This window comes from Pipistrellus hanaki, assembly GCF_964339955.1.
Source record: "Pipistrellus hanaki genome assembly, chromosome: 11".
Classification (NCBI taxonomy): Eukaryota; Metazoa; Chordata; class Mammalia; order Chiroptera; family Vespertilionidae; genus Pipistrellus; species Pipistrellus hanaki.
This window is the reverse complement of record NC_140513.1, coordinates 32,648,571-32,670,286: the sequence shown is the minus strand read 5'-3', so window position 1 is coordinate 32,670,286 and position 21,716 is coordinate 32,648,571. Positions and strand designations below refer to the sequence as shown.

Here is a 21,716-nt window from a genome sequence, read left to right as displayed (position 1 = left end):
TACCAGGGGTGCAAAGAGGCCTGATACTGGTCTCTTCATTTCAGAGTCTTGCAATCTTATTGGCAAGTCAGGTCTTCTTATTCTTAAAAAGATGGATAACTGTGCCATTAAAAGGCAGCTTATATCAGTGAATGGTACCAGGAGCCCTGTAAAACAGCAGACACTTGGGGTATTTGAAAAAGTCTTTGCAGAACAGATGAAACATGAGCTGAGCTGGAATCGGTGAGTGCAACTTAATTCAGATAAGTAATGGAGAGGTTGTTCTAAGAGGAAAGATGACATGAATTTTGAAAAAGAAATTTCCCATGATAATGCAGGATTGGAATGGAAATGAGCTAATGGAGACTTGTGGTAATCAAAGTATAGGATGATAGGGTCTGACTTAGTGTGGTGGCAGTAGAAATAAAAGGTTATTTTAGAATGGACAGGAGTCAGTGTTTATGAGTAGAGGAGCACAAAAGAAAGACGAATTGATGGTGACTGATAGATATCTTGACCCAGTAGAAATTACTTAGGGGATTTGTGTTAAACATTTTCATTTTCAGAAAATGCTGGACTGCCAAGTGGAACTGTCTGGCAAGAAACTAGACCAGAGATACTGGAGCATGGGAGACGAGCAAAAGATTTAGAGCTCTTCTCCTCTAGTAAATGGGAGAAGAAAAAGCCCAGAAGGAGATGTAAGGGGCCCAGACAGAGAGTTGCAGAGCTGTCCTGGTGGTGGCAGGGATCCCTAGGCAGGTCGGGGAGCCAGTCAGCAGCAGGACATGCTGCCTTTGGCTGCAGGCTTGTCAGAGAGAAGGAAACTGAAGTAATTGCTGTCTGAATGGTCATCAGGGTTATGAGAATGGTGGGCCTGAAATCTAGTTTACAGGGAGTTAGAGAGGAAGTGGCATGTTGAAAAGTGTAATCTGCTTTTAAAAGAAGTTTGTGCAAAGACAAGGATAAAGTGTCTGGTCGTCCAGTTGGCCATTCAAATAAAGTATAATATGCTAATGATATATTAAGGCCACTCAACCACTTGGCTAAGACATGCACTGACCACCAGGGGGCAGACAGTTGATCGGTCAACCAGTTGCTATGATGTGCACTGACCTCCAGGGGGAAGATGCTCCAAGCAGTAGGTTAGCTTGCTGCTGGAGTCCGGCCAATCAGGACTGAGCAGGATGAGCTAGACACACTCTGGAGCCCTCCCATAGTCCCTCCCTGGCTGGCCAACTTCCACATCCCTCCTGGTCCCGATCATGCACTGGTGGGGTCCCTTGGCCTGGCCTGAGCTCTCTCACAATCCAGCTTGAGGGGATCCCCCCAACCCCTGCCTCGAGTGCACAAATTTCATGCACTGGCCTTCTAGAGAGTGTGTGTGTTTGTGTTTGTGTGTGTGTGTGTGTGTGTGTGTGTGTGTGTAAATTGTCCCCTCTGCTGGGAGATCGATCGGGAGTTTGACCAGGGGACAGGACCAGCTGGCCAAACACTGGAGGCTCTTGACCTATTTCCCTGGCCAGCACCCACCTCCTCCCCTGCTCCCCGATTGGGGGAAGGCCGACTGGCCAACTCTGATCAGGGATGAGGCTGGCCAGCCAACCTCCCGCGTCCGCTGCCTCCAGCTAGGGGCACAGCCTGAATTCGTGCACTGGGCCTCGTGTGTGTGTGTGTGTGTGTGTGTGTGTGTGTGTGTGTGTATATGGCAGAAGCTGGAGAGGGCAAAAGATGGTTATTTTAATTAAATTTAAAAATATTTATGTGCCAATTAATGTGTAAGGCACTCTTAGGGGCAATGAAGGACACAAAATTTCATTAAAATACATTTTTTTTTCCCTCCTGGAAAAAGGCTACCCTAAGTTCTTTTGGCATTAGATAGGCAGTTCATCTTAAGCAAAATGTTAGGGACCCTGGTATTAAGTTTGCAAGCAGAAGGACACAATTAGTGGCAGAACAATGAAGATGCGGGGGAGAGAGATGTAGAACTGATGGAGCAATGAGACAAGGAGGGGGAAAGATGACCCCACTTGTGCAGGTGAGGAAGGGTCAGCCTTGGTGGGAAAGGGGGGCCTCTTTCTCTAGGGCATAGGGAAGAAGAGGGTAAGGTAGTGTTAGAGCTCTTTTGAGGTAGAATAGAGCACAAGTGAGGATCCCAAGAAGTGTTCACTACGAATGGCATGTGCAACAGACAGAATAGGGTATAGTTTTTGCCTTTGAAAAGTTCCTGGTCAGATGGAAAAATGGAAATGTTGGTGCTTATTTTTTTGTGCTATAAGAAAAGAATAAAAGTGAAACACCTGTATCTCTGAAGGTGTTGCTTTTGGATGCAGGTTTGTTTGTTTTTTTAATGTCTAAAGAAATAGATGTATCTTTTTAAATAGCTCAGATATTATATGAGTGTCTCAGTGCCTTTAGTCATCTAGAGTTTGTGTCAGATGTAGGTTCTCATAGAGCTTTAGAGTCTAGGAAAGATGATCAGAGAGACATACATGCTGGCTCTTAATAAATGCTTGCCAATAGAACTCTGGTCTGAGAAAGTAGCTACGTGCTCAATCCATACACACAAAGTATTAGGGGATTTAGAGGAGAAAGAAAATTGGAGCAATTTTCTGGCAATTTCAGTTGAACAAGGTCTTGAAATAAATTTGCCATATATTTACCTGAAGGCCTTGTTTTCTTCATAGGCATTATTTTCAACACATTTAGAAACTGTGATTGTGTGCTCCTACTTTCTGGTCCCAACTAAATAACAGTACATAAAGAATTATGAACATGAATTTGGCCACACAAATGAAGAAATACATTATTTTGAACTAGGCAGTTAGTTATTGCTTTGGCAGGTCTTGGGTGTGGGCATGGCAGGGTAGAGTATCTGGATCATGCATGGCACTGATTTTTCCATCTTATGTATGTCAACTTGACTTAGAAGTGATAGTACCTTACTAGAGAAGCCAGAATATAGGTGCCGGTCAATTGGAGAAAAGAGCTAGTAATTAGTGCTATGCTTTCGCTTTTGTAGTCTTGACACACACAGGAAGCCATTAGAGAGGAAGAGGAAGAAAATAGAAGTAATTTTGGGAGCAGAAAAAAAATCTTATTTTTTTCTTTCAAGTACTTTCTTTAAAAATAAACACACTTCAGGATCCTTCTTACCAGTGAAGGGAGGCAGAATTTGCCACCCTACATATTTTTAATAAGCTATTTTGTGAAATTCTGCTTAGAAAATTATAGGAAATTATATTGGCTATCAGAGGATGGCCCTGGCAGGTAATTTATTTAAAGGCATTAATTAAAATGTAATCACTACAGAAGTTAGAGAATTTCTCAGCACTTGTTCTCATGGAACATTGTTAAGCAGGGTCTCAAGTTGAAGGGATTTCTGTTGAGGGACATATTAACTCAACATCCTCCTGTCATTTCTCCCCTCCCCCTTTCCACTAGAAGAGGCAGCAAGGCCTGCCCACAGCCAAGCTTGATGCAGCCTCAATCTAGATGCGGCCTCTGCTAAGGTCAAGCACTCCCATTCCAGCCTCTCAAGGGCTTTCTCCGTGTGTTGCCAGTATGCTGGTAAAAATGACTTTAAACTCTTGTCAGCACAGTTACTGGTGCATGCCTCACAGTCCCACTCAGATAAACCTGTCACAACACAGAGGCGGCTGCCGGGGAAGAGTACAAGGGCAGGCTCTAGCTTTTCATTCGAGCATCACTAAACGTGCACAGAGTGCCCAATTATTTCAGCATTATTGAGCAAGCCTACAGGAGGACCCAAGCCTTGCTACATTAGATTTTCTTTAGTAATTTGCTTAAGTACCGCTGAGGACACTTAAAGGGGCTTAAAACGGTGGCTGCAACCAGTTTCCTTCTCTGGGTTGTTAATTCAGGTTTTCTCTTTCAAATTAACTCACACTGCATGCTGTGCAGTGATTCTGGGAGAACTGTTTAACACTAATTTTCTCAGTTTTCAGCTTTTTTTGTTCAACATAACTGCTTTAACAGTTAGTCACGTATATGTTTTGATTAGAAATGCATGTTGGTGCGGCCTTATGTTTTGGAGAACAAAACACAGATGCTTTATTAAAGAAAGCTGAATTTTGGCTATTAAAAGTTACTTAGATAATTTCACTATTTAAAAATTAAGTTATTTACATTGCATTGTACAATCCTCAAATCTAAGTCAAAAGACAACATTTCTCCATTAAACATCTTTCTCCCTCCTTTTTAAAAATCTATATAAAGGTTAAATCTTTCCTTCATGGGTGCTGAGTTTTCCATGATCTTATCGTATGTCTTTTCTCTCCTTTTATTTGGGTGGGGGCAGGTGCAGATTTAGGGAACAAGTTCAATATCTTTGTCTCATTTTTCACAGCAGCAACAACTCCAGGCCCAGCATTTATCACATGGACATGCTCTGCCTGTGCCTCTGACCCCACACCCTTCGGGGATTCCGCCTCCTACCATTCCACCCATTGGTAGCAGTGCCGGCCTTCTGGCCCTCTCCAGTGCCCTGGGAGGCCAGTCCCACCTTCCAATTAAAGATGAGAAGAAGCACCATGACAGTGATCACCAAAGAGGTGAGCCATTCTCTGTGAGATGTCAGTCTGACATTACCTACCTGCTGCTCATGCCATTGTTTGTTCTGTTTCTCTCTGGATTTAATTTTACCATTGACTAAACAAAGGATTTCTGCTGGAAGGTAAATTAGTTATTGGAAGCAGACTTTTGCCAAAAGATACCCTAGTGGTTGGCAAGAGTTAATGCACTCCTCCTAGGTAAGGGGTTCTGTTTCTTAGTTATTACCTTTGATCTCTTGCTACTATCCCCTATGTTCTCTGAGTCTAAATCAATAATGAAATCCCACAATGCTCTGTGTTTGAAATAGTGAGTGTCATTAATAGCTTATTTTCATCAAATCTATTTTGGGGAAAGACTTACTGATAAAGGCTTACTTTATTGTTTGATAGAATCAATTATTATTTATAAATCAGATCAGCCTATATAGTACAGTAAAAATCTCACAGGTATGAAAACAGTTTTAGTAGTCTGAGTAATTAAGGAAATATAGCCCAAATTAGTGAATCTGTTGCTATAACTACATTTCTCATCCAGTCTGATTACAAGCATGAAATTAACTCACTTCTTTCTATAAAAACACAATTGTTTGTGCAGCATATCTGATTTAAAGACCAGTTCTGCTCTTCAGGTTGTTTTCCTCCCTCCACTAAAGTAAATGATGGTGCAGATACCTTTGATGTGACTTTATGTTTGTATGGTGCTTACTAATAGCTTTTATTAGTTAATGGTAGAAAAGCAAATGAAAAGGTCTCTCCCAGCCTTCCTTTGTGGGAATTTACTTTTAGCACCAGGGTGGTTCATAATTAAAACCTCTTACCTCCTCCTGTTGCAATGTCATTACCATGAATTATAATCCGGGGTAAAAGATATTTATCACATGAAATAAATTTCCCATCTCTGATGTTAGAAGCACTGCAATATTTGTTAGCCAGTTATCTCACTGTTATGGTTCTGAGCTAAGGCATAATTATAAACACTTTCATAAATGGGGAAGTTGATAAGAATATGAATAGGAATATCCAGCTTTAGTTTCCAAAATTGTGTCAGAGGTAGATTGGCCTTTGTGAATCTGGTTGAGTAGTATTGATAATTTATCGCAAAGTTGACATCTGTGCCATTTATGATTTAGCAGTGATCAGGTTTGATAAATGTATGTTTTTATGTAAACTAACTAGTTCTTTTCCTTTTTCCTTCTTCCCACCACTTGATCTACATGTGTTGTTGCTGTTCTGCCTGCAGACAGAGACTCCATCAAGGTAGGACTCAAATTCACAGGCGAAGGAATGATTATAAGGGGCTCAGAGTGATCTGAGTATATCGAGTAATGGATTTGAGATTTAGAGAATGATTTGGTGGGCCTTACCAAATAGTGGTTAGCTGCATTTTTGGATTACTTTCAGTTGTGTTGTTAAATTTTTTGAAAATATTAGTCCCATTTCTCTATCAGAATTAGATTTATATACCAAGATTGAATTATGAGATCTGGCTTGCATTGCTCATTTTCTTATGTCTTGACATATGAAAAACAAACCAATGCAAAAGCTGATTTTCTTCAGATTTTGGATATATGATAAATAAATAATGAAGTAAATAAATTAGTTTATAAGGAAATATGCATTAGTCTCGTATTTTGGGAAATAATTTCATCCTACAAAACTCCTTAACAAACATTTGTTTAAAAGCATTTTTCTTCACCAGAAATAATCTATAAAAATAAAACCATAATATGCTAATTAGACCATACAGCCAACTGAAAGTAGTCCAAAAATGTGGCTAGCCACTATTTGGTAAGGCCCACTAAATCATTCTCTAAATGTGGCTGAAAGGGCTGAGGTAAGCCTCCATGGCTGCGAGGGCTGACCCCCTTAACACGAATTTCGTGCACTGGGCCTCTAGTTTTTTTTGTTTTGTTTTTTTACTTCATTAACATCTTGGTTTCCAGTATAGCAAGTTATTCTCCTTAAGTTTTGTATCTGTCTTACTTGCCTTCTGTATCTCTGAAAACAAGTTTTAAGGAAAGATGAAGAGTATTAAGGACCTAATGATTTGGATATGCTTGTGTAATACCAGAATAGGATATGCTAAAGATCCCTGATTTTATATAGTAAGCAAATAAGAAGAACAGGCTACCATGGCAGGAAATGAGTAAAATAGGATGAAATTTGCTTGATCACTTTTGAGCCAGGCACAATGTAAATATGGTACTGATTATGTATAATTGTATTGTGTATGCCATTGTGTTTTGTGTAAATTAGGAAGGTCAGGTCAGTTCTCAAGCGATGGCCAAAGTACAGATGCTGTCAGTTACTTTGCATTTCACAGTTGAATATTTAGGAGCATAGGCAGTGAGATCTCTTGCAGTTTTTAATGAAGTTATGAATGAAGAATGAAATCTTCCCTTGGAGCCACTTCTGCTGTCACTTGGAATGCCTCTTTATTTCTGTCCTTATTCAATCAAAGGGAAATAGGGTTTTTACCAAAGGCCTTAAATAATGGAAAATAAAAATTAATAACTTCTACCCACCAAGAATCTTTGTAATTTGAAAGGGCATCTGTCCACCCATAGAAATGTCAACATTTACAATTAGAACACACATTGAATTACTTAATTAATGCATTTACAGTTGTATTTTGTTATATAATATGCATATCAATACATAGATTAAAAAGCATTCTTAGTCTATAGTAAATGTTCCACCCATGTGTGCTTAGGCAGTAGTGAGTAAATACACTGACCAGGATTAGCTGATAGCAGCCATCGGAAAGCCTGTCTAGTTATTCTGAGGCTATAATATAAACAGTCCCTGCCTTTTTATGATAAATACATACCTTTAGTCAGGCCAGTGAACTAAACAAAAACCTCCTCTCCTGCCCCACTCCCAGAAGACTGTGAAAATATTTACACTTCAGTGCACACTTTTGTGTTAATTACATTTGATATTCCCTCACACTAGAGTAGGGTGCATTTTGAAATCATCTATAATCACTCAGTATGAGTCTGGGAGTGAATTCCTAAATGGCTAGAAACCAGGGGGAAAACAAAAAGGAAATAGAGGTGGATGATTTTTCTTGATTTGTTATGGAATGGTAGCCACAAATAGATTGGAGCAGGGGGTATCATTCCAAAATTTGAAGTCAGCGAGTCACCTTTGGAGCTGTCCTATGGCTTTGCAAGGTGAAATAGTTTGCTAATTTTCGTAATTGTGTTCTGTGACACTCAGAGAAGCAGTTAGTAGCTTGTTCCATCCATCGTTCTCATCCTGTAAGTGGTTCCTGGTTAAGAGCGGCTTTTTACGATTGTCTGCAGTGTGACTTAAGATGGTTTTTATCAGCCAGAGCGTGCCACTTGCCTGCAGCTGTAGTCAGGCTTGTATGGAATAATTTATTCATGCAGGATAATGCTCCTTAACATTTAACAGGTAATGAATGTGACATAAATTTCCTTCTTGCTTTTAATTTTTCCCTTTCCTCTTCTAATGTGCAAACAGGCAGCTCTGGTACTCTAAATAATAAGTAATTTTTGGCCATCTGTCAAAAGGAAATTTCAATACAAATTTAAATTAATGGTGCCTGAAATTTTTTATAGCTCCTCTAAAAGCCTCTAATGTGCAGAAAATTCTGAATCTGCTGGTAGTAATTAGTGTTGCATGTAATGAGGATGTGGGTAGTGTTATACAGCCCCAGTGTAACATTTTGATATGGTAGCAAAATTTTGATTTATGCAAGGTTGTGGATAGGTTTAATTGTGAAAGACACTTTAAATGTTTTCTTGATGTTACAGATTATTAAACAGTGCAGATGTCAGAATAGCTCATAAAATATAAATATAAACAATGTAAAGATTCAGGTAATTAAAGTGCTTTACCTTTAGGTGTCAAATAAAATGAATAAAATTCTCCTTTTAAAGTGTTGAGCTTTTTCCCCTTTTTTAAAAGTTTTGTGGACACTAGACCACATGCTACTGGCTTTATTGATCTTGTTTTCTATATCTCCAGTAGCCAAGTTCATTCCTAAGCCTGTTATTTGCAGGCCTGTATCTGAAGTTTGTCAACACTGGTGGTGAATGTAAATATGGACCTAAAGGAGAAAGCACTGTAGGAGCCCAAGAATCAACTTATTTGGTGATAAGAAACCAGAATGGTGTGTGTTCTAGGGTTGTTGACAATCTGCTTGTCACTTGGCTATCCAGTGACTCCATATGCCCAACAGTAAGCCCCAGATTTGGGAGCTTAAAATGGCAAGAAACAGACCATGATCCACTCCCATGCTTAGTGGTAGAGTAGAAAGCCCAAAGCTCTATAAAGCCTCCAAATAGGTTCCCACTTCTCTTTTCTGGGTGCGGTCTTCTTACAGCCTTCTAGAGTGAGCGTTTAAAACCATTTATCTCGCCGAAACCGGTTTGGCTCAGTGGATAGAGCGTCGGCCTGCGGACTGAAAGGTTCGATTCCGGTCAAGGGCATGTACCTTGGTTGCAGGCACATCGCCAGTAGGGGGTGTGCAAGAGGCAGCTGATCAATGATTCTCTCTTATCGATGTTTCTAACTATCCTTCTCTCGTCCTTTCTGTGGAAAATCAATAAAATATATTAAAAACACACACAAAATAAACCATTTCTCTCATCCATCCCATGAAAGACATAGGTGAAAACCAAGGAAGTCTGTTCTGGGGACCTTCCCTTTCCTCCTGTCCATCACTCCTACTGAGGGCTGAGAGGTAGAAGTTGTTTGGCTACAAGTGGTGGCCGAGAGGACATTCCCACCTGCTGCCAATTGCTTCCTAATCGCTTGAGGTGCCAGCTCATGAAGGAGTGATTGTTTCCTCACATCACTGTCAGTTTTCATCTGAGTGGCTGGAATGAGAATGATGATTCAGAGCTGTGAAGGACAAATTGCCTAAATCTCAGTACGAATTTGAAGTTGAGAAATTAGTCTAATTATCCACCTCCCTCCAAATGTCTGACAGTTCTAATACCTTCGAGCAAAAAATAGGCACCAAAATCAAGACCAGCTTGAATATAAAGAGCAAAATTCACTATCACCAGCTATTGATTACCCCTATGGTCTCTCCTAACTTGGTATTATTTTGTATGTTTTATTACTTCATAAATCCTTTATATGTATCTAAATGATCCTCCTGAACACAGTAACCTCCTCAAGTCAGGTCTGTGAGGGATTTGCCTTGTTCTATTTGTAAAATATAGCATTAGTAACTTTCTTAACTCTAAGTGGTATTATATATTTTTATTATTTCATTGGAATATCTTCCCCAAAATGCTGTATGGTCATCCAATAGTATGATCATTTTTAGTGACTTATACATTACCAAATTTATCTCCAGGAACACTACCATTTTAACATGCCATCTGCACTGTTTGAGTATGTTTCCACACAATCCTCTAATATTGAACTCTATAGTTTTTGAAATTTTTGCTAGGATAAATATGAATTGTGTGCTTTAAAAAATTAATATATAGAGGGGGGCAATAGTAGGTTTACAGTTTGTAGGGAAAATAACACAATAATTAATAAATAATTCAAGAATAAACTGTTTTGCATACTCACAACAGTAAATCTACTTTTGCCCCACCCTGTACACAGTTATTTTTCAAGCTGAATATTTTTCTGTGAGTGTGTATATGTTAAGCTTTTTCTCCTCCTATATGGATTCTTTGTTTTTAAGTGTTTCCATAATAATCCTTTCATTACTTGTTTCAAGGCAATGCCTATTTATTCAGCCTCAGCTATATTTTGGTGTAAATTCTTTGTAGATCACTAAACTATCATGCATTGCTTTTACTTTTGTCTCTTCACTTATTTTCTGGTGACAATAAAGGTTTATCAATGGGAAATTAGACTAAAGCTGTTTTTCTGTACAAATTGAAGTGTATGCTTCAGACCAAAAAAAGAACTTTTGCTCTCATTAATTGGTGTTAAGGTGAAAGTGGGTTTTTAGTCTGAATTAACAGAATGATTACATCTCTTGTCTCTTCTCTTTGTAAATTCAGACTTTTAATGGTCAGGGTTATAGTCCAGGATCTTGTGTGACCTGTGTGACTTGGTCCACCACCCCCATTTTTCCTGCCTCAGAGGAAGATCAGTTTGAGGAAGAGGTGCCTTTAGTACGTTTACCCCTTGGCATGAACTGTGTGGGAGAATACCAGAGAAGAAACCACTGGAGGAAAGGGGAGCCAGTAGGAGATGGATAGCCATGTTGGTAGAAGAGCTAAGTCTAGATTTGTATGTACATGTTAGTGATGACTAGTTTAATGAAGTTTACCAATAACTAAGGCAGTAAAATATCTAGAAATGTATGCTGATCACCAATAAATGATCATAAACAGAATTCTTTTTGCATCCTTTAATGTTTAAACACAGACTGTGATGTGCTTAAAATTCAAGTCCACTTCCCAAACATAAGTATTAAGATATGCTTTCAAAGTATATTTTTAAGTAGGGTTTTAAAAATATATTAAGCAAAATTATTTCCTTGTAGGTGGTGTCCCTGATGTCTGTTTCCCACAGAGTAAAATTCTTTCCCACTAAATTTTTAGCTCCTTGAGGGCAAGAATCAATCTTCTTTGTGGAAGTTCTTAGGACAAATCAAGGATTAGTTTGAGAAAGGAATTACAATAGAATTAGGAAAACCCTGACATTGTGCTAGATATCCTCTCTCTCTTCCTTTAGGCAAGTTGTGTGTCAATGGGCAAGTTACTTAACTTCCTGGATCTCCAAGATACTCTCTACACATTTGGAATGTGGATATTTTCTTAGGTTACTCAACGCAATCCTAGAAATGAATTTTACAGTAAAAATCTTATACCAAAGGGTATGTTTCAGCAATAAAATTAGCCATATTATTAGCCAAATAATTACAACAGTAATTATATTTCATTTTGGGTGTTAGGCTGTTAGGGGAATAGTCTTTTAAATTATGCCTTTTAAGCATTTAATGTTTAACTGGTTATTTGAAGTTCACTGTTTCGGTACCACTGTTGCTTTTTAATTGTTTGCTGAGACATTTGTTTCTACCATGTATTTTACTATTTAGAATTACCTTATCAAAGAACAATCAGGAAGTTTTATTCTGTGGGTTTATGATGCAGTACTTTGTTCAGTATTAATTGATACCTGCCTCTGGGTGTGTAAGGTTAGTGAAATGTAACAGGTGCTTTAATTCCAGAAAATACGTTGTAATTGTTTGTCCAATAGATGAATAAATATCTTTAGGGCATAGCCAGTCCATAAGTGGTGAGCATGATTGGGGGAGACATGCTTGTTTGTTGTGCCCTCTTGTACCAGAACAAATATTAATTAACAGGGGTGGGCTGGTAGTGGGGTCTGCATTTTCAAGCTGATTTTTGTCAAGTGTGGTTTAATTCTTTTCCTCCATAAATGAACCCTCTTAGTTATAACAAACGTTTTCATCCTGATGTCCATTGTCTTTAATTTTCTTAATTAGAATGTATTTCATGTCTTGCAAAAATACTACACCATAAACTTTTATATAACTGACACTTGAATTTCACATTTGCTTCTCAAAATGTAAATAATTCTTCCAAAGAACTGTTCACCTTTTCTGTGTTCTTATACTAACATTTTCCCATAAACTATTCTCTCATTTCTTGCATTCTTAAATAATTTCTGCTGTGACAACTACCTGTATCCAACTTAAATATTTTGTTCTACAGTGATTTAAAGTAATTCTGGATTAAAGACTCTACTTGGGGGCCACTGCTAACAAAAGTTATAATTTTGGACATGATGAGGAGTCATATCTAATTATTACCATGGCAACTGCTTTGGGACAGGACTAAGCAGAATTCCGGCTTCATGAAAGAGGGCTAGAAAGAAGTTTGCTGAGTAATACTTTCTGTGTAATTCTTTTAAATAAGCTTGCTCTTAAATGAAAGTAATACAATCATATTTCAAGGTTAAATAATGCTGGACATTAGATATGACAAATCAAAACTATAAATCTTAGAAATGATCTAAATATTGAATAAAATATTACTTTAAGTTGATCAGATTCATTATGCAGAAACAATCCATTTATTTCTGTATGTAATAAAGCATACTGCTTTAAAAACACTTTAAGCTTTAAGTATTAGTATTAAAACTTTAATATATGTTTATGTGTAATAGTTGTAATTAGTGGTCAAGTCCCCTCTCCCCGAGGTTCTGTGAGGCCTCCGGTTTTGCTTCCTGAGAAGCAGGAAAACAACAGCATCAACACACACACACACACACACACACTCACACACTCACACACTCACACACTCCACTCACGCACAGTCTGCCTGTCTTCCCTCACACTGCTTGATATTCTGTCTCCTCTTCAACCACTGAATGTTCATGAAAAGCTTACTCTTTCCTGTTCTTTATAACCCTCTCCTGGACTGAATTTCAGGCAGTAAGATGGACATGAAAATGGCTTAAGTATTGTAAGTGAACTTACAAAGATAAGGAGATAGGTGAGCTTGAGGAATTCTTTTTTATGAAAACGACTCATTAATGAATTGTGTCACACCCTAAGGATTCTTGAACTATTTTCCCCAAATCTTTACTTTTCAAGTTGTTAAATGTTCAAGTGTAAGGACCAACGAGGTGGTTAGGTAAACAGGTTAATGATGCTACAAAATGAGAGCAGCCTTATAATACCACCTCATTTTTATGCATTTTTCCTTTTGATCATTTTCATTCTAGAAAATTTTGAGTATTTCATTCACTTATCTTTTTTTAAACTTATGTTTTCTTGGGCGACATTTGGCCTTTTGAACAACAAAATAAAATTGGAAATGCTAATGTTTTAAGCCAACTAAAGGAGGAAAATAAAAATGTCACCATGGTAACAAAGCTGCTTTCTAGATGGTTTCCTAAGATATGCCTGAACTAGAAGGCAGATGTCTGATTTGAGAATCTTGCCTCCTTCAATGTAAACAAATAACTTCTGGGCAGGTGTTGGAAATAATATGGAAATCCTATTAAGGGGCCCTGGGTTCCTGTCAGTCAGGAAGCCCGTGCCACAAAAGGGCTGGTTGTCACATAAAGGAGCAGAGTAAAATTCTCATTAGGCTTGAGCTTTTCCCAGGAAATGATTGTCTCGGTGTGTTCTTTCTCCTGTGAATCTGAATGTAAGCTGTTGCTTCTACTGATCTATTCACTGGATTTATTTTTTTTCTCTTCATTCCAGATCCTCCCTCACCCCATCAGCCTGTATTCTCCCCCTCAGCCGCCCCTTCCCTTTAGATTAACACTTGATCTGTGCTACTGCTCTGAGAGTTGTGACATTTGTGATTTTAACCTCCCACCTTGAGTGGAGAAGGGGAGGGGAAGGGGAGGAAGGGGGGAAGTCAGTCTTCATTTCTGGGCCTTTTGGACAAAGAACCAGGTCGCTGAGGCCCAGTGCTGAGAACTGTTTGGAACAGGCACAGTGAGTGGCAGCCACAGTCCTGAGTACTGTACTGTGTACATTTACTTGGAGATATTTTTTTTAAATTTTTTTTTTTTTTTTTTTTTTTTTATGAATTAAGCAGAAACTATAAAGGCATGGAGAGACAGCTTTTTATGAACTTTTAAAAGCCTTCACTGGTAAGCCTCTAAACCTCCCCACCGTCCAATATGATAGCCACTAGCCACATGAAGCTATTTAAATTTAAATTAGTTTAAATGAAATGGTATTTGAAAACCCAGTTTCTCAGTTGCATTAGCCACATTTCAAGTGCTCAGAAGCCACATGTGGCTGTCGCAACCGCCCTACCAAGGCAGAGGCCGAACATTCCCATCCTGTTGGACATTCAGTTTGATAGGAAGAGACTTGGGGCTGATAAGCCTGCTGTTTCTGCTGCTCCATCTGTGGGGGGGAGGGAGGGGGGGAAGCAAAGCAAGGTTCTTCCCGATGCTGAGGAAATAAGGGGCATGTGTGTATTTTGGTTTTATAGCTTTAGTGCTGCTCAGGCATGGTTGATATGGTTGGCTGCACTAATATAGTGATCTTTAAATGGTTGTAGTTGTGTCTCCTCCTCCCCCCCCCCCCCCCCGTGGAACTGGTTGAGCAGTTTAACGTGGATCTTCCCAAAATGGACCCCCTAGGAGATGCATTTTAATGTTCCTAGATAGAAAGAAGTTGTGGCAGTTTGGAGGCGGCAGCTGTGGTGGTGGTGGTGGTGGTGGTGGTGGTGGTGGTGATGGTGGTAGGGGGTTTGAAGGCTATGCATAATGATGTTCTTGATAATACTCAGAAGGTTAAAAGTGGATAAACACAAAACAAGGCTTCAGTAAAGCTACACTATTATTATGCAGCATTCTCGGACTATAGTCCCCGCGACGCACTTCATAAAGCCAATAAAGCGCATACTGGTGGTCTCCCGTTGCCCTAGCAACCGACCATGGGGCATAGTGTATGTGAAATGCATGAACATCTGTGAATTAATCTCTTTTAGTTTGTTCTTTTCTTGGCACTGATTGGGCCACTCCTGCTTGTGCCTGTGACATGGTGTGTGGAGGGGTAATCTGGAGCGGTCCCCAGGGCCTTGCCCTGAAGTGGATGGTGGAATGGCAAGTAAGGGGAGCTTTATCATGGTAGTGCATTCAGCAGTGGAGGGATTGGGCCTGACAACACTCTCAGTAGGACATTATTAGCTTACTTTCTGGTACATGGGGAAATGAATAAAATTTTTTCTAGTAAATCTGAGCATTATTGGGTTTATTGGGCTGCCCTGAAAAACATAATCTTTAGAGAAAATTGAAATAATCACTTGTGTTTATACCACAGTTGTCAGGATTTGAAAGTTCTCTGAGTTATATTCTACATCTTTGTCCCAGCCCCAAACCCATGCCCAGTCTGTGCCCTGGGGATCCTCCGCCCTGGGGATCTTCCCCCCCAGGGATTATAACCAAACTATATTGGACTAGTCTGGAATGAGACTCCAGAATTGACTGCCTTGTCTGGGATGTTTTGATAAATCGGGTAGTATCCTAGACTGACCTTACTTAGAGAAATTTTAAACTAAACTGGTGACATTTTTGCCCTAGGGAGAATAGAATTAATAATGACTAAATAGAAAAGCATTCAGGAGCAATCCTTGGTTAGTTACTCCCCCTCTCCTCACAGGATTTTCCTCACTTCTTCCCCTTTCTTACTCCTGCCCCCCTCTTGAGACTGGCGCCCCTCCCTCCAGAGTGCAGCACCACTCTGCAGCCAGTTCAGTTTCTCCTGTCCTGCAAGATGCTCACTTGTCACCTGTTTTGCACACCCTTGTTATTTTCAACTAGAGGCCCGGTGCACAAAAATCATGCACTCTGGGGGGAGGGTTCCCTCAGCCCAGCCTGTGCCTTCAGACATCCTTAGTGCTGTTGTGGAGGCAGGAGAGGCTCCCGCCACTGCCGCTTCGCTGGCCAGCCCTGTGGGAGCACCCTGACCACCTGGGGGCAGCTCCTGTGTTGAATGTCTGCCCCCTTGTGGTCAGTGCACATCATAGCAACTGGTTGTTCTGCTGGTTAGTCAATTTGCATATTAGGCTTTTATTATATAGGTCACCCTTCTCTTCCCTTTTCTCCTCTTCTTTTTTTTTCCCTAATCTTGCATTGTTCTTTAGGGGTCAACCCTTTTTCTTTCAAGGGAAGAAAGAAAGTCTATTATATTTGACACCTCACTCATGCTGGATTTAGTCTGTATGTTTACTATTTAGAATGAGAAATTATTATTCTCTAATAAATGTATTAAGGTTAAAGTGTGAGCTATATGCTAATCCATTCGATTTGTTTGATTGTCATTAATATTAAGGCCACTTAAATAGAAAGAACTACTTGTTGATCTGTGCATGCTTTCCTTTGGACATTAAAAAGGTACCGCTGTAGCTTTGTAGCTGAGAGATTTTCCTGATATTCTATTAGACAACTAACCAATAATGATTATTTTAATGGTTTCTGATTTTGAAACCTGTTGGTATTGATAGATGAGCTTAAAAGTTGAGCAATAAAATCTAAATAAAATATTAAAGTTAGTTAGTAGGTATTGATTTGGCAACCAGATGGCAAATAGGTCTGCATTGCATTCTTGGGGACACATAGTAAAGATTAGACTCAATTCCTGGCCTCAAACCATTTTCCTATTAAAGTATGGAACTGAGATATGCTGCCTTCTTTGGAAAGTAAAATATATTAATGGATTGTTCTTCATTTCTCTCAGCTTCTGGTTAGTTCTGAATTCCTTAAAAATGTGCACATAAAACTAGCTTATGATGATTGGAGGGCTTGCTTATAAAGGCAGTATTCCCAGGAAGCTGCCAGTGCTGATGTGCAAATACATGCAAACAGGGAGCCTTTAGCAAACATTGACAGCACCAGTGGTGACCTTCTGTAGACTCCCAATCTTGACCTTGTCTTTTGATGGCATTCAGTTAGTGTTTTGTAGGAATCAGCAAAATAAAATACTCATTTCGGACTTGTGGGTGTCCCTCACTTGCTTTACAGGCAGTTCTTTGAAAGGTTTTCTGTTGCTGCTCTCAGTAAATAACCCTGTTTCTATTCAGATGAAATTTTTATTCTTTCAGGTACCAACTTTTTAGAAATACAGCTTCAGAAATACAACAGTTAAAGGCATTATTAGAGTCCTTTAGAAGGAAGTAGAATTTTCAAGTTGTGTTTTTCATATCTTGGATTAGTATTTGGTTTTTGAAAGCACAATTCTTTATGCCCCAAACTGAAAAATTTTAGACACTTGTAGTAAGAAAGGAAAATTCCACCATAGTGATAAATGGCAGTGAGTAAATTGGCTATGGTGAAGAATGGAAATTAGTTTGAATGAGTTTGACTCTGTTGTTTCCTTCATCTGTATTTGTGTTAAAAGCAGTGATTTTGTAATCTGGATGTTCAAAGGCTGGGAAGGGAAAGAGATTACAAATAATCTAGAAGAGAAAAGATCTCTAGCATTCAGATTTTTTTTTAATCCCTACTATATGTGATTGCCCAGCAAACAGCAATAATCTTTGACTTTTATTTTTAACTATTACTGTATTTTTAAATAATTTATTGAAATAAAATGAACATTTTCATTACTGGTGTGGATATGTGGACCTGTAAATACAAAAGGTATTCAAGAGGAAAAATTCTTGCATGGTTTTCTTAAATGCAAATTATAGTGCATTGGGTGATAGGACTCATCTCAAAAGGAGGGGTCCCTAAAATTATTATAATACCTCTCCGTTGGGACCACCCCTGGCAATTATGGGCCAGGGGTTAAGTTGTAAAGTGGAAAAGAATAAAAGTAAAGGCCCTCATAAATGTCTGAGTATTTAAAAGTTATAAATCCACTTAATAAATATACCCTCATTATGATCTGAAAGGCCAGGTTTGAACTTTAATTTCTCAGGCTCCTTTTCTTTTATTGCTGGCACCATGGGCCTATACCCTTTCCCCACCTTTTTTCTTTTTCTTTCTCATATTAAAGCTTCCTTTCACCCCAGTGGCTGTCCTCAGGTCTAGATGTGCTCAAACCAACAGCTTAGTTTACCCCTTGAAAATCCTACGAAAAACACTGATCAGTCCTGAATTTCGGCTTTGGGGCAGGGAATTTCAGGGTCCCGGTATCCCCATCATGGTCTACAGCAGGTGGGCAGAGTGTGGGCGTGTTTCCTTGGTCCTGAAGAGGGGCTTAGCTGCATGAGGACTCAGACCCCAGGTCAGGGGCCCCTCTTGCCAGGCTGTTTGGTTTGTATATGATTTCACGAGCCATACATTTTAAGAGGAAAGAAAGGGAAGTGGGAATTTGCAACTGTTTCATCTCAAAATAATTCTCTGTTAAATGAATATCATTTTAATCAAAATTAGTTCATAAATTGATATTCTAAAATACAGTCTTTAGAAACAGGTACTTTTAAACTACGCTTTGTAACTTGTTAATACATATCTAACTATATTTTTAAAATGTTTCTAAAAGTCATAAACACATACTGTACTTATTGGCAGTGCTTATGAAAGGGAGGGCTTAAGTTGTAAAGTCGAACAAGGTAAAAGATGGCCGAGGGCCATGGTTGTGGGTTCTGACCCAGTCTGGTCCATAGTGAAGCTTCAGCCTGTGGTGGTAGTGCCAGGACAGGTTAAATTTAACAGGATTAAATGGAGAGGCTGGGCTTGAGATTATCCCTGGGAACTAGCTCAGTTCATGATTTCTGTTTTCATGGTTTTGTTCCTTTCATGTGCTTCCACACGGGCAGTCGGACAGCTGGAAGTGTCACAAATATTTCAAGAGCCCTGTTTAGTAGTTTACATGGAAAATTGTTGAATAATTTACATAACAAATGATTAGACAAGCACTTGTCCATCTGACTGAATTATTGTACCTGTTTGCCCACGCAACAGAGGAGGCACACAGTGTTTCCTCTTGCAGCGGGTATGCAGTGGCTGGATTGACCCATCTAGTTATTGGGTTTCGGTCTTTTGTTGACACTGTTGTAAATGAAAGCAGCCCAAGCAAGCTCTGAGCAGCTGGGCTGGATAATTGTGAAGGATTCATGCTTGTTGCTGTTACCCCCAGTGTTTGCAGTGGGTTGTTTGCTTTGACTTTTGTTGAACTGTTGACAAAAGCATTAGATACAAATGGGAACAAATAAAGTGGTGAGATGCCAGGAGGGCTTGGCAGCAGTTGTGGTTTTCATTCTGACTTAAATGGGGGATGTCAGAACTTATCTAGATGGGAAATGGAAAGTATAAAGTTTGTGTGTGTGTGAGTGTGTGTGTGTGTGCGATTGTGTGTGTGTGTAGCAGTTTTCTTTTCAGGTACCAAACTGGAAAGTCCTTTGCTGTTTATTGCCTTGGCTCAAAGAGGTGAGAGAATTAAGGAGCCACCATGTCTTATAACCTTTAAAAAGCCACATTATACTCATGCCCTTCAGGTGTGTTGCTGGCCGGGAATGCTGTAACAGAAATAGTTTCTGGACTCCCCCTGCCCAATTTAGGGGGGGGGGGGGGAAGCTTTTTTTTTTTTTTTTTAAATAATGGAAGTATTTTGGCTTGGGGAGATGACAGGCATGACATTGAGGTAGGGAGGATTAAGAAAAACAGTATACGCTAAAATAGTATAGCTAGCAAAATGGAAGTCATTTACTGGAACGCTTTTAATTTGGTTTAAACAAAATACTCTTTTGTATATTCAAATTGGGAGTAGCTCAGCTGTTGTGAAGCCAGAAAATTAATGGTATTTTTAGTGAAATAGCAAAAGCATGTCAACAACATAGCTGCAGATGATAATGCTGGCACTTTATTCATGAGGAATTATCAATGCAGGTTACCGGACAGCATAGTGTGACTGAAAATGATTGAGTGTCGGGGAAGCTGCTGTCCTTCTGCTTGGTGATTTCATTTTGCATTTAGTCCTTCCGCAGGCTTCATTTGTGCATGTATTTTCCCTAGCATAAACCAAAATATAGTCTACTTGGCTGTGCATATTTCTCCCTTTAAAATTTCTTGAAATGAAAGTTCTCTTTGAGTATTGCCTTAAAAGCTACAGAGTGTGTTTTCTGTGTGCAGATGGTCAGTGGATGTGGGCAGGCTTCAGAGAAAGGTCTCTGCAGATTTCATTTGAATAGATCTACCGGAGTTGTTTAAAGGCACTAACCAGCACAGCTCACCAGGATGTAGTAGGTGGATAACTGCCACAGAATTGCCTTCCCTGGCAAGGAAAGGATTTGGAATACTGGGGCGTCCCAGTGCTGGACCAAGGAGAAGCCTGGTGCTTCCTCATTATGTGTTCTGTTCTCCTACCTCCTCTGTTACATTCCCCTCCCCTACTAGTGATAAGAAGGATGGCTTGTACCTTTGTGTCATTGTTCTTTGGTTCCAGTACCTCATATGACAAAGTCCTAAGGAATTATAGTGGGAAATAATAAGAATCTGTTGTTTATGTTAAAAGTGGGAGTGGTAGACTATTTTTTATCTTTTCAGCATCTCTGGTCCTAGAGATTAGTAGTCCATTGAGAGGTGGTGACTTTAGGGGAAAACAGAAGTGGTAGTATATATTACAGACCGTGCTCTGTAGTTTGGTAAAAAGAAACACAAAATTAATGCTCCCCAAGTTTCAGCTCACAGGTGACATTTTGCTTATATCAATACTAGATGATCAAGTGTAGGGACCTAGATCTGAAGTTTGTAAGGAAAAAGCCCCTGAAAGGTCTCTTACCGAGTGGAGACAAATGCATCTCTGTGACTGAGAAGTTGGTGTCTTCTAGGGTTTTGTCCTCAAGAGAAGAGGTGAGGAAATCATACAAGTTAGGAAACTTGAAAAGATACTGAGGTAAGAAGTTTATCATTGTTAACAAGTTAGAAGAAGAAAAGAGAGACTGAGCTGAGACTCCAGACTTGACTCAGCATGACTCCAAAATTATGAAAGACCGTGGGCAAAAATGCAATAAAAGGCTCACAATTGAAAAGAATGAGTTCAGGAGAAATTTACTTAGCCAAGACAAATAGATTGGTACCTGCACCCCTGAGGCAGTGGCCAGAGCCACGAGGATAAGCATATTTTGGAAGAGGCCGGTTTTATAGATAGATGGGTCTGTCTTCCCTCCTCCTCCTTTCCCACTACTCAATGTGTATTATTATGTTCACTGTGCTCTTACAGCTAAAATAACATGCTTGAAAAGGGTGACTCAGGGTGGCTCTTTGTACACTCTGTATGAACCACATTACTGAAGTGGGAAGCTGGTGTGTGTGATGACCTATCCACATCTGTGCATGTGATACCCTCTGATCTCTAGCCAGCCTGCAGTTGAAAGATAGTGCTGGGATACTGGTTAGAAACTCAAGCTCAGGAGTTAGGGGGCCTGGGTTCAACTCTTGCCTTTCGATATTTACCAACCTGTGACTTTTGTGAGCTACTTCTCTCACATTCTGTTTACTCCTAACAGGGCTAGTAAAATTAAGTTTTCAAAGGTGCCTAATACTTAGGTACTGTTGTGTGTTTTTTGTTTGTTTGTTTGTGTGTTGTTTTTTTTTTTTTTTTTTGTGTGTGTGTGTGTGTGTGTGTGTTTTTAGTATGCAATATGGATAATTTTAAAATAACTTATTTTTCATTTATTCTTTTGGGATTTAATATTTAAATTAACTTGCATTCCACAGGCAAGCATCAGACTGACAGCAGAAAGAAGTAAAGTAGAAATGTGCCAGGCTGTG

At 39.4% G+C, this 21,716-nt stretch overlaps 1 protein-coding gene across 6 annotated transcripts in view; it reads left to right on the top strand.

Moving 5' to 3' along the window:
- The window catches only part of LOC311629945 (transducin-like enhancer protein 4), a 143,556-nt gene that overhangs the window by 67,682 nt on the left and 54,158 nt on the right, over positions 1-21,716 (top strand). For 4 of the 6 annotated variants that reach the window (XM_084898549.1, XM_084898545.1, XM_084898550.1 and 1 more), the window contains 2 exons: positions 4,346-4,550; positions 5,791-5,807. In XM_084898549.1, coding sequence (XP_084754675.1) covers positions 4,346-4,550; positions 5,791-5,807 — 222 coding nt within the window. The remainder of the gene's footprint in view (positions 1-4,345; positions 4,551-5,790; positions 5,808-21,716) is intronic. The other 2 variants (XM_084898546.1, XM_084898548.1) reach the window with 1 other exon arrangement.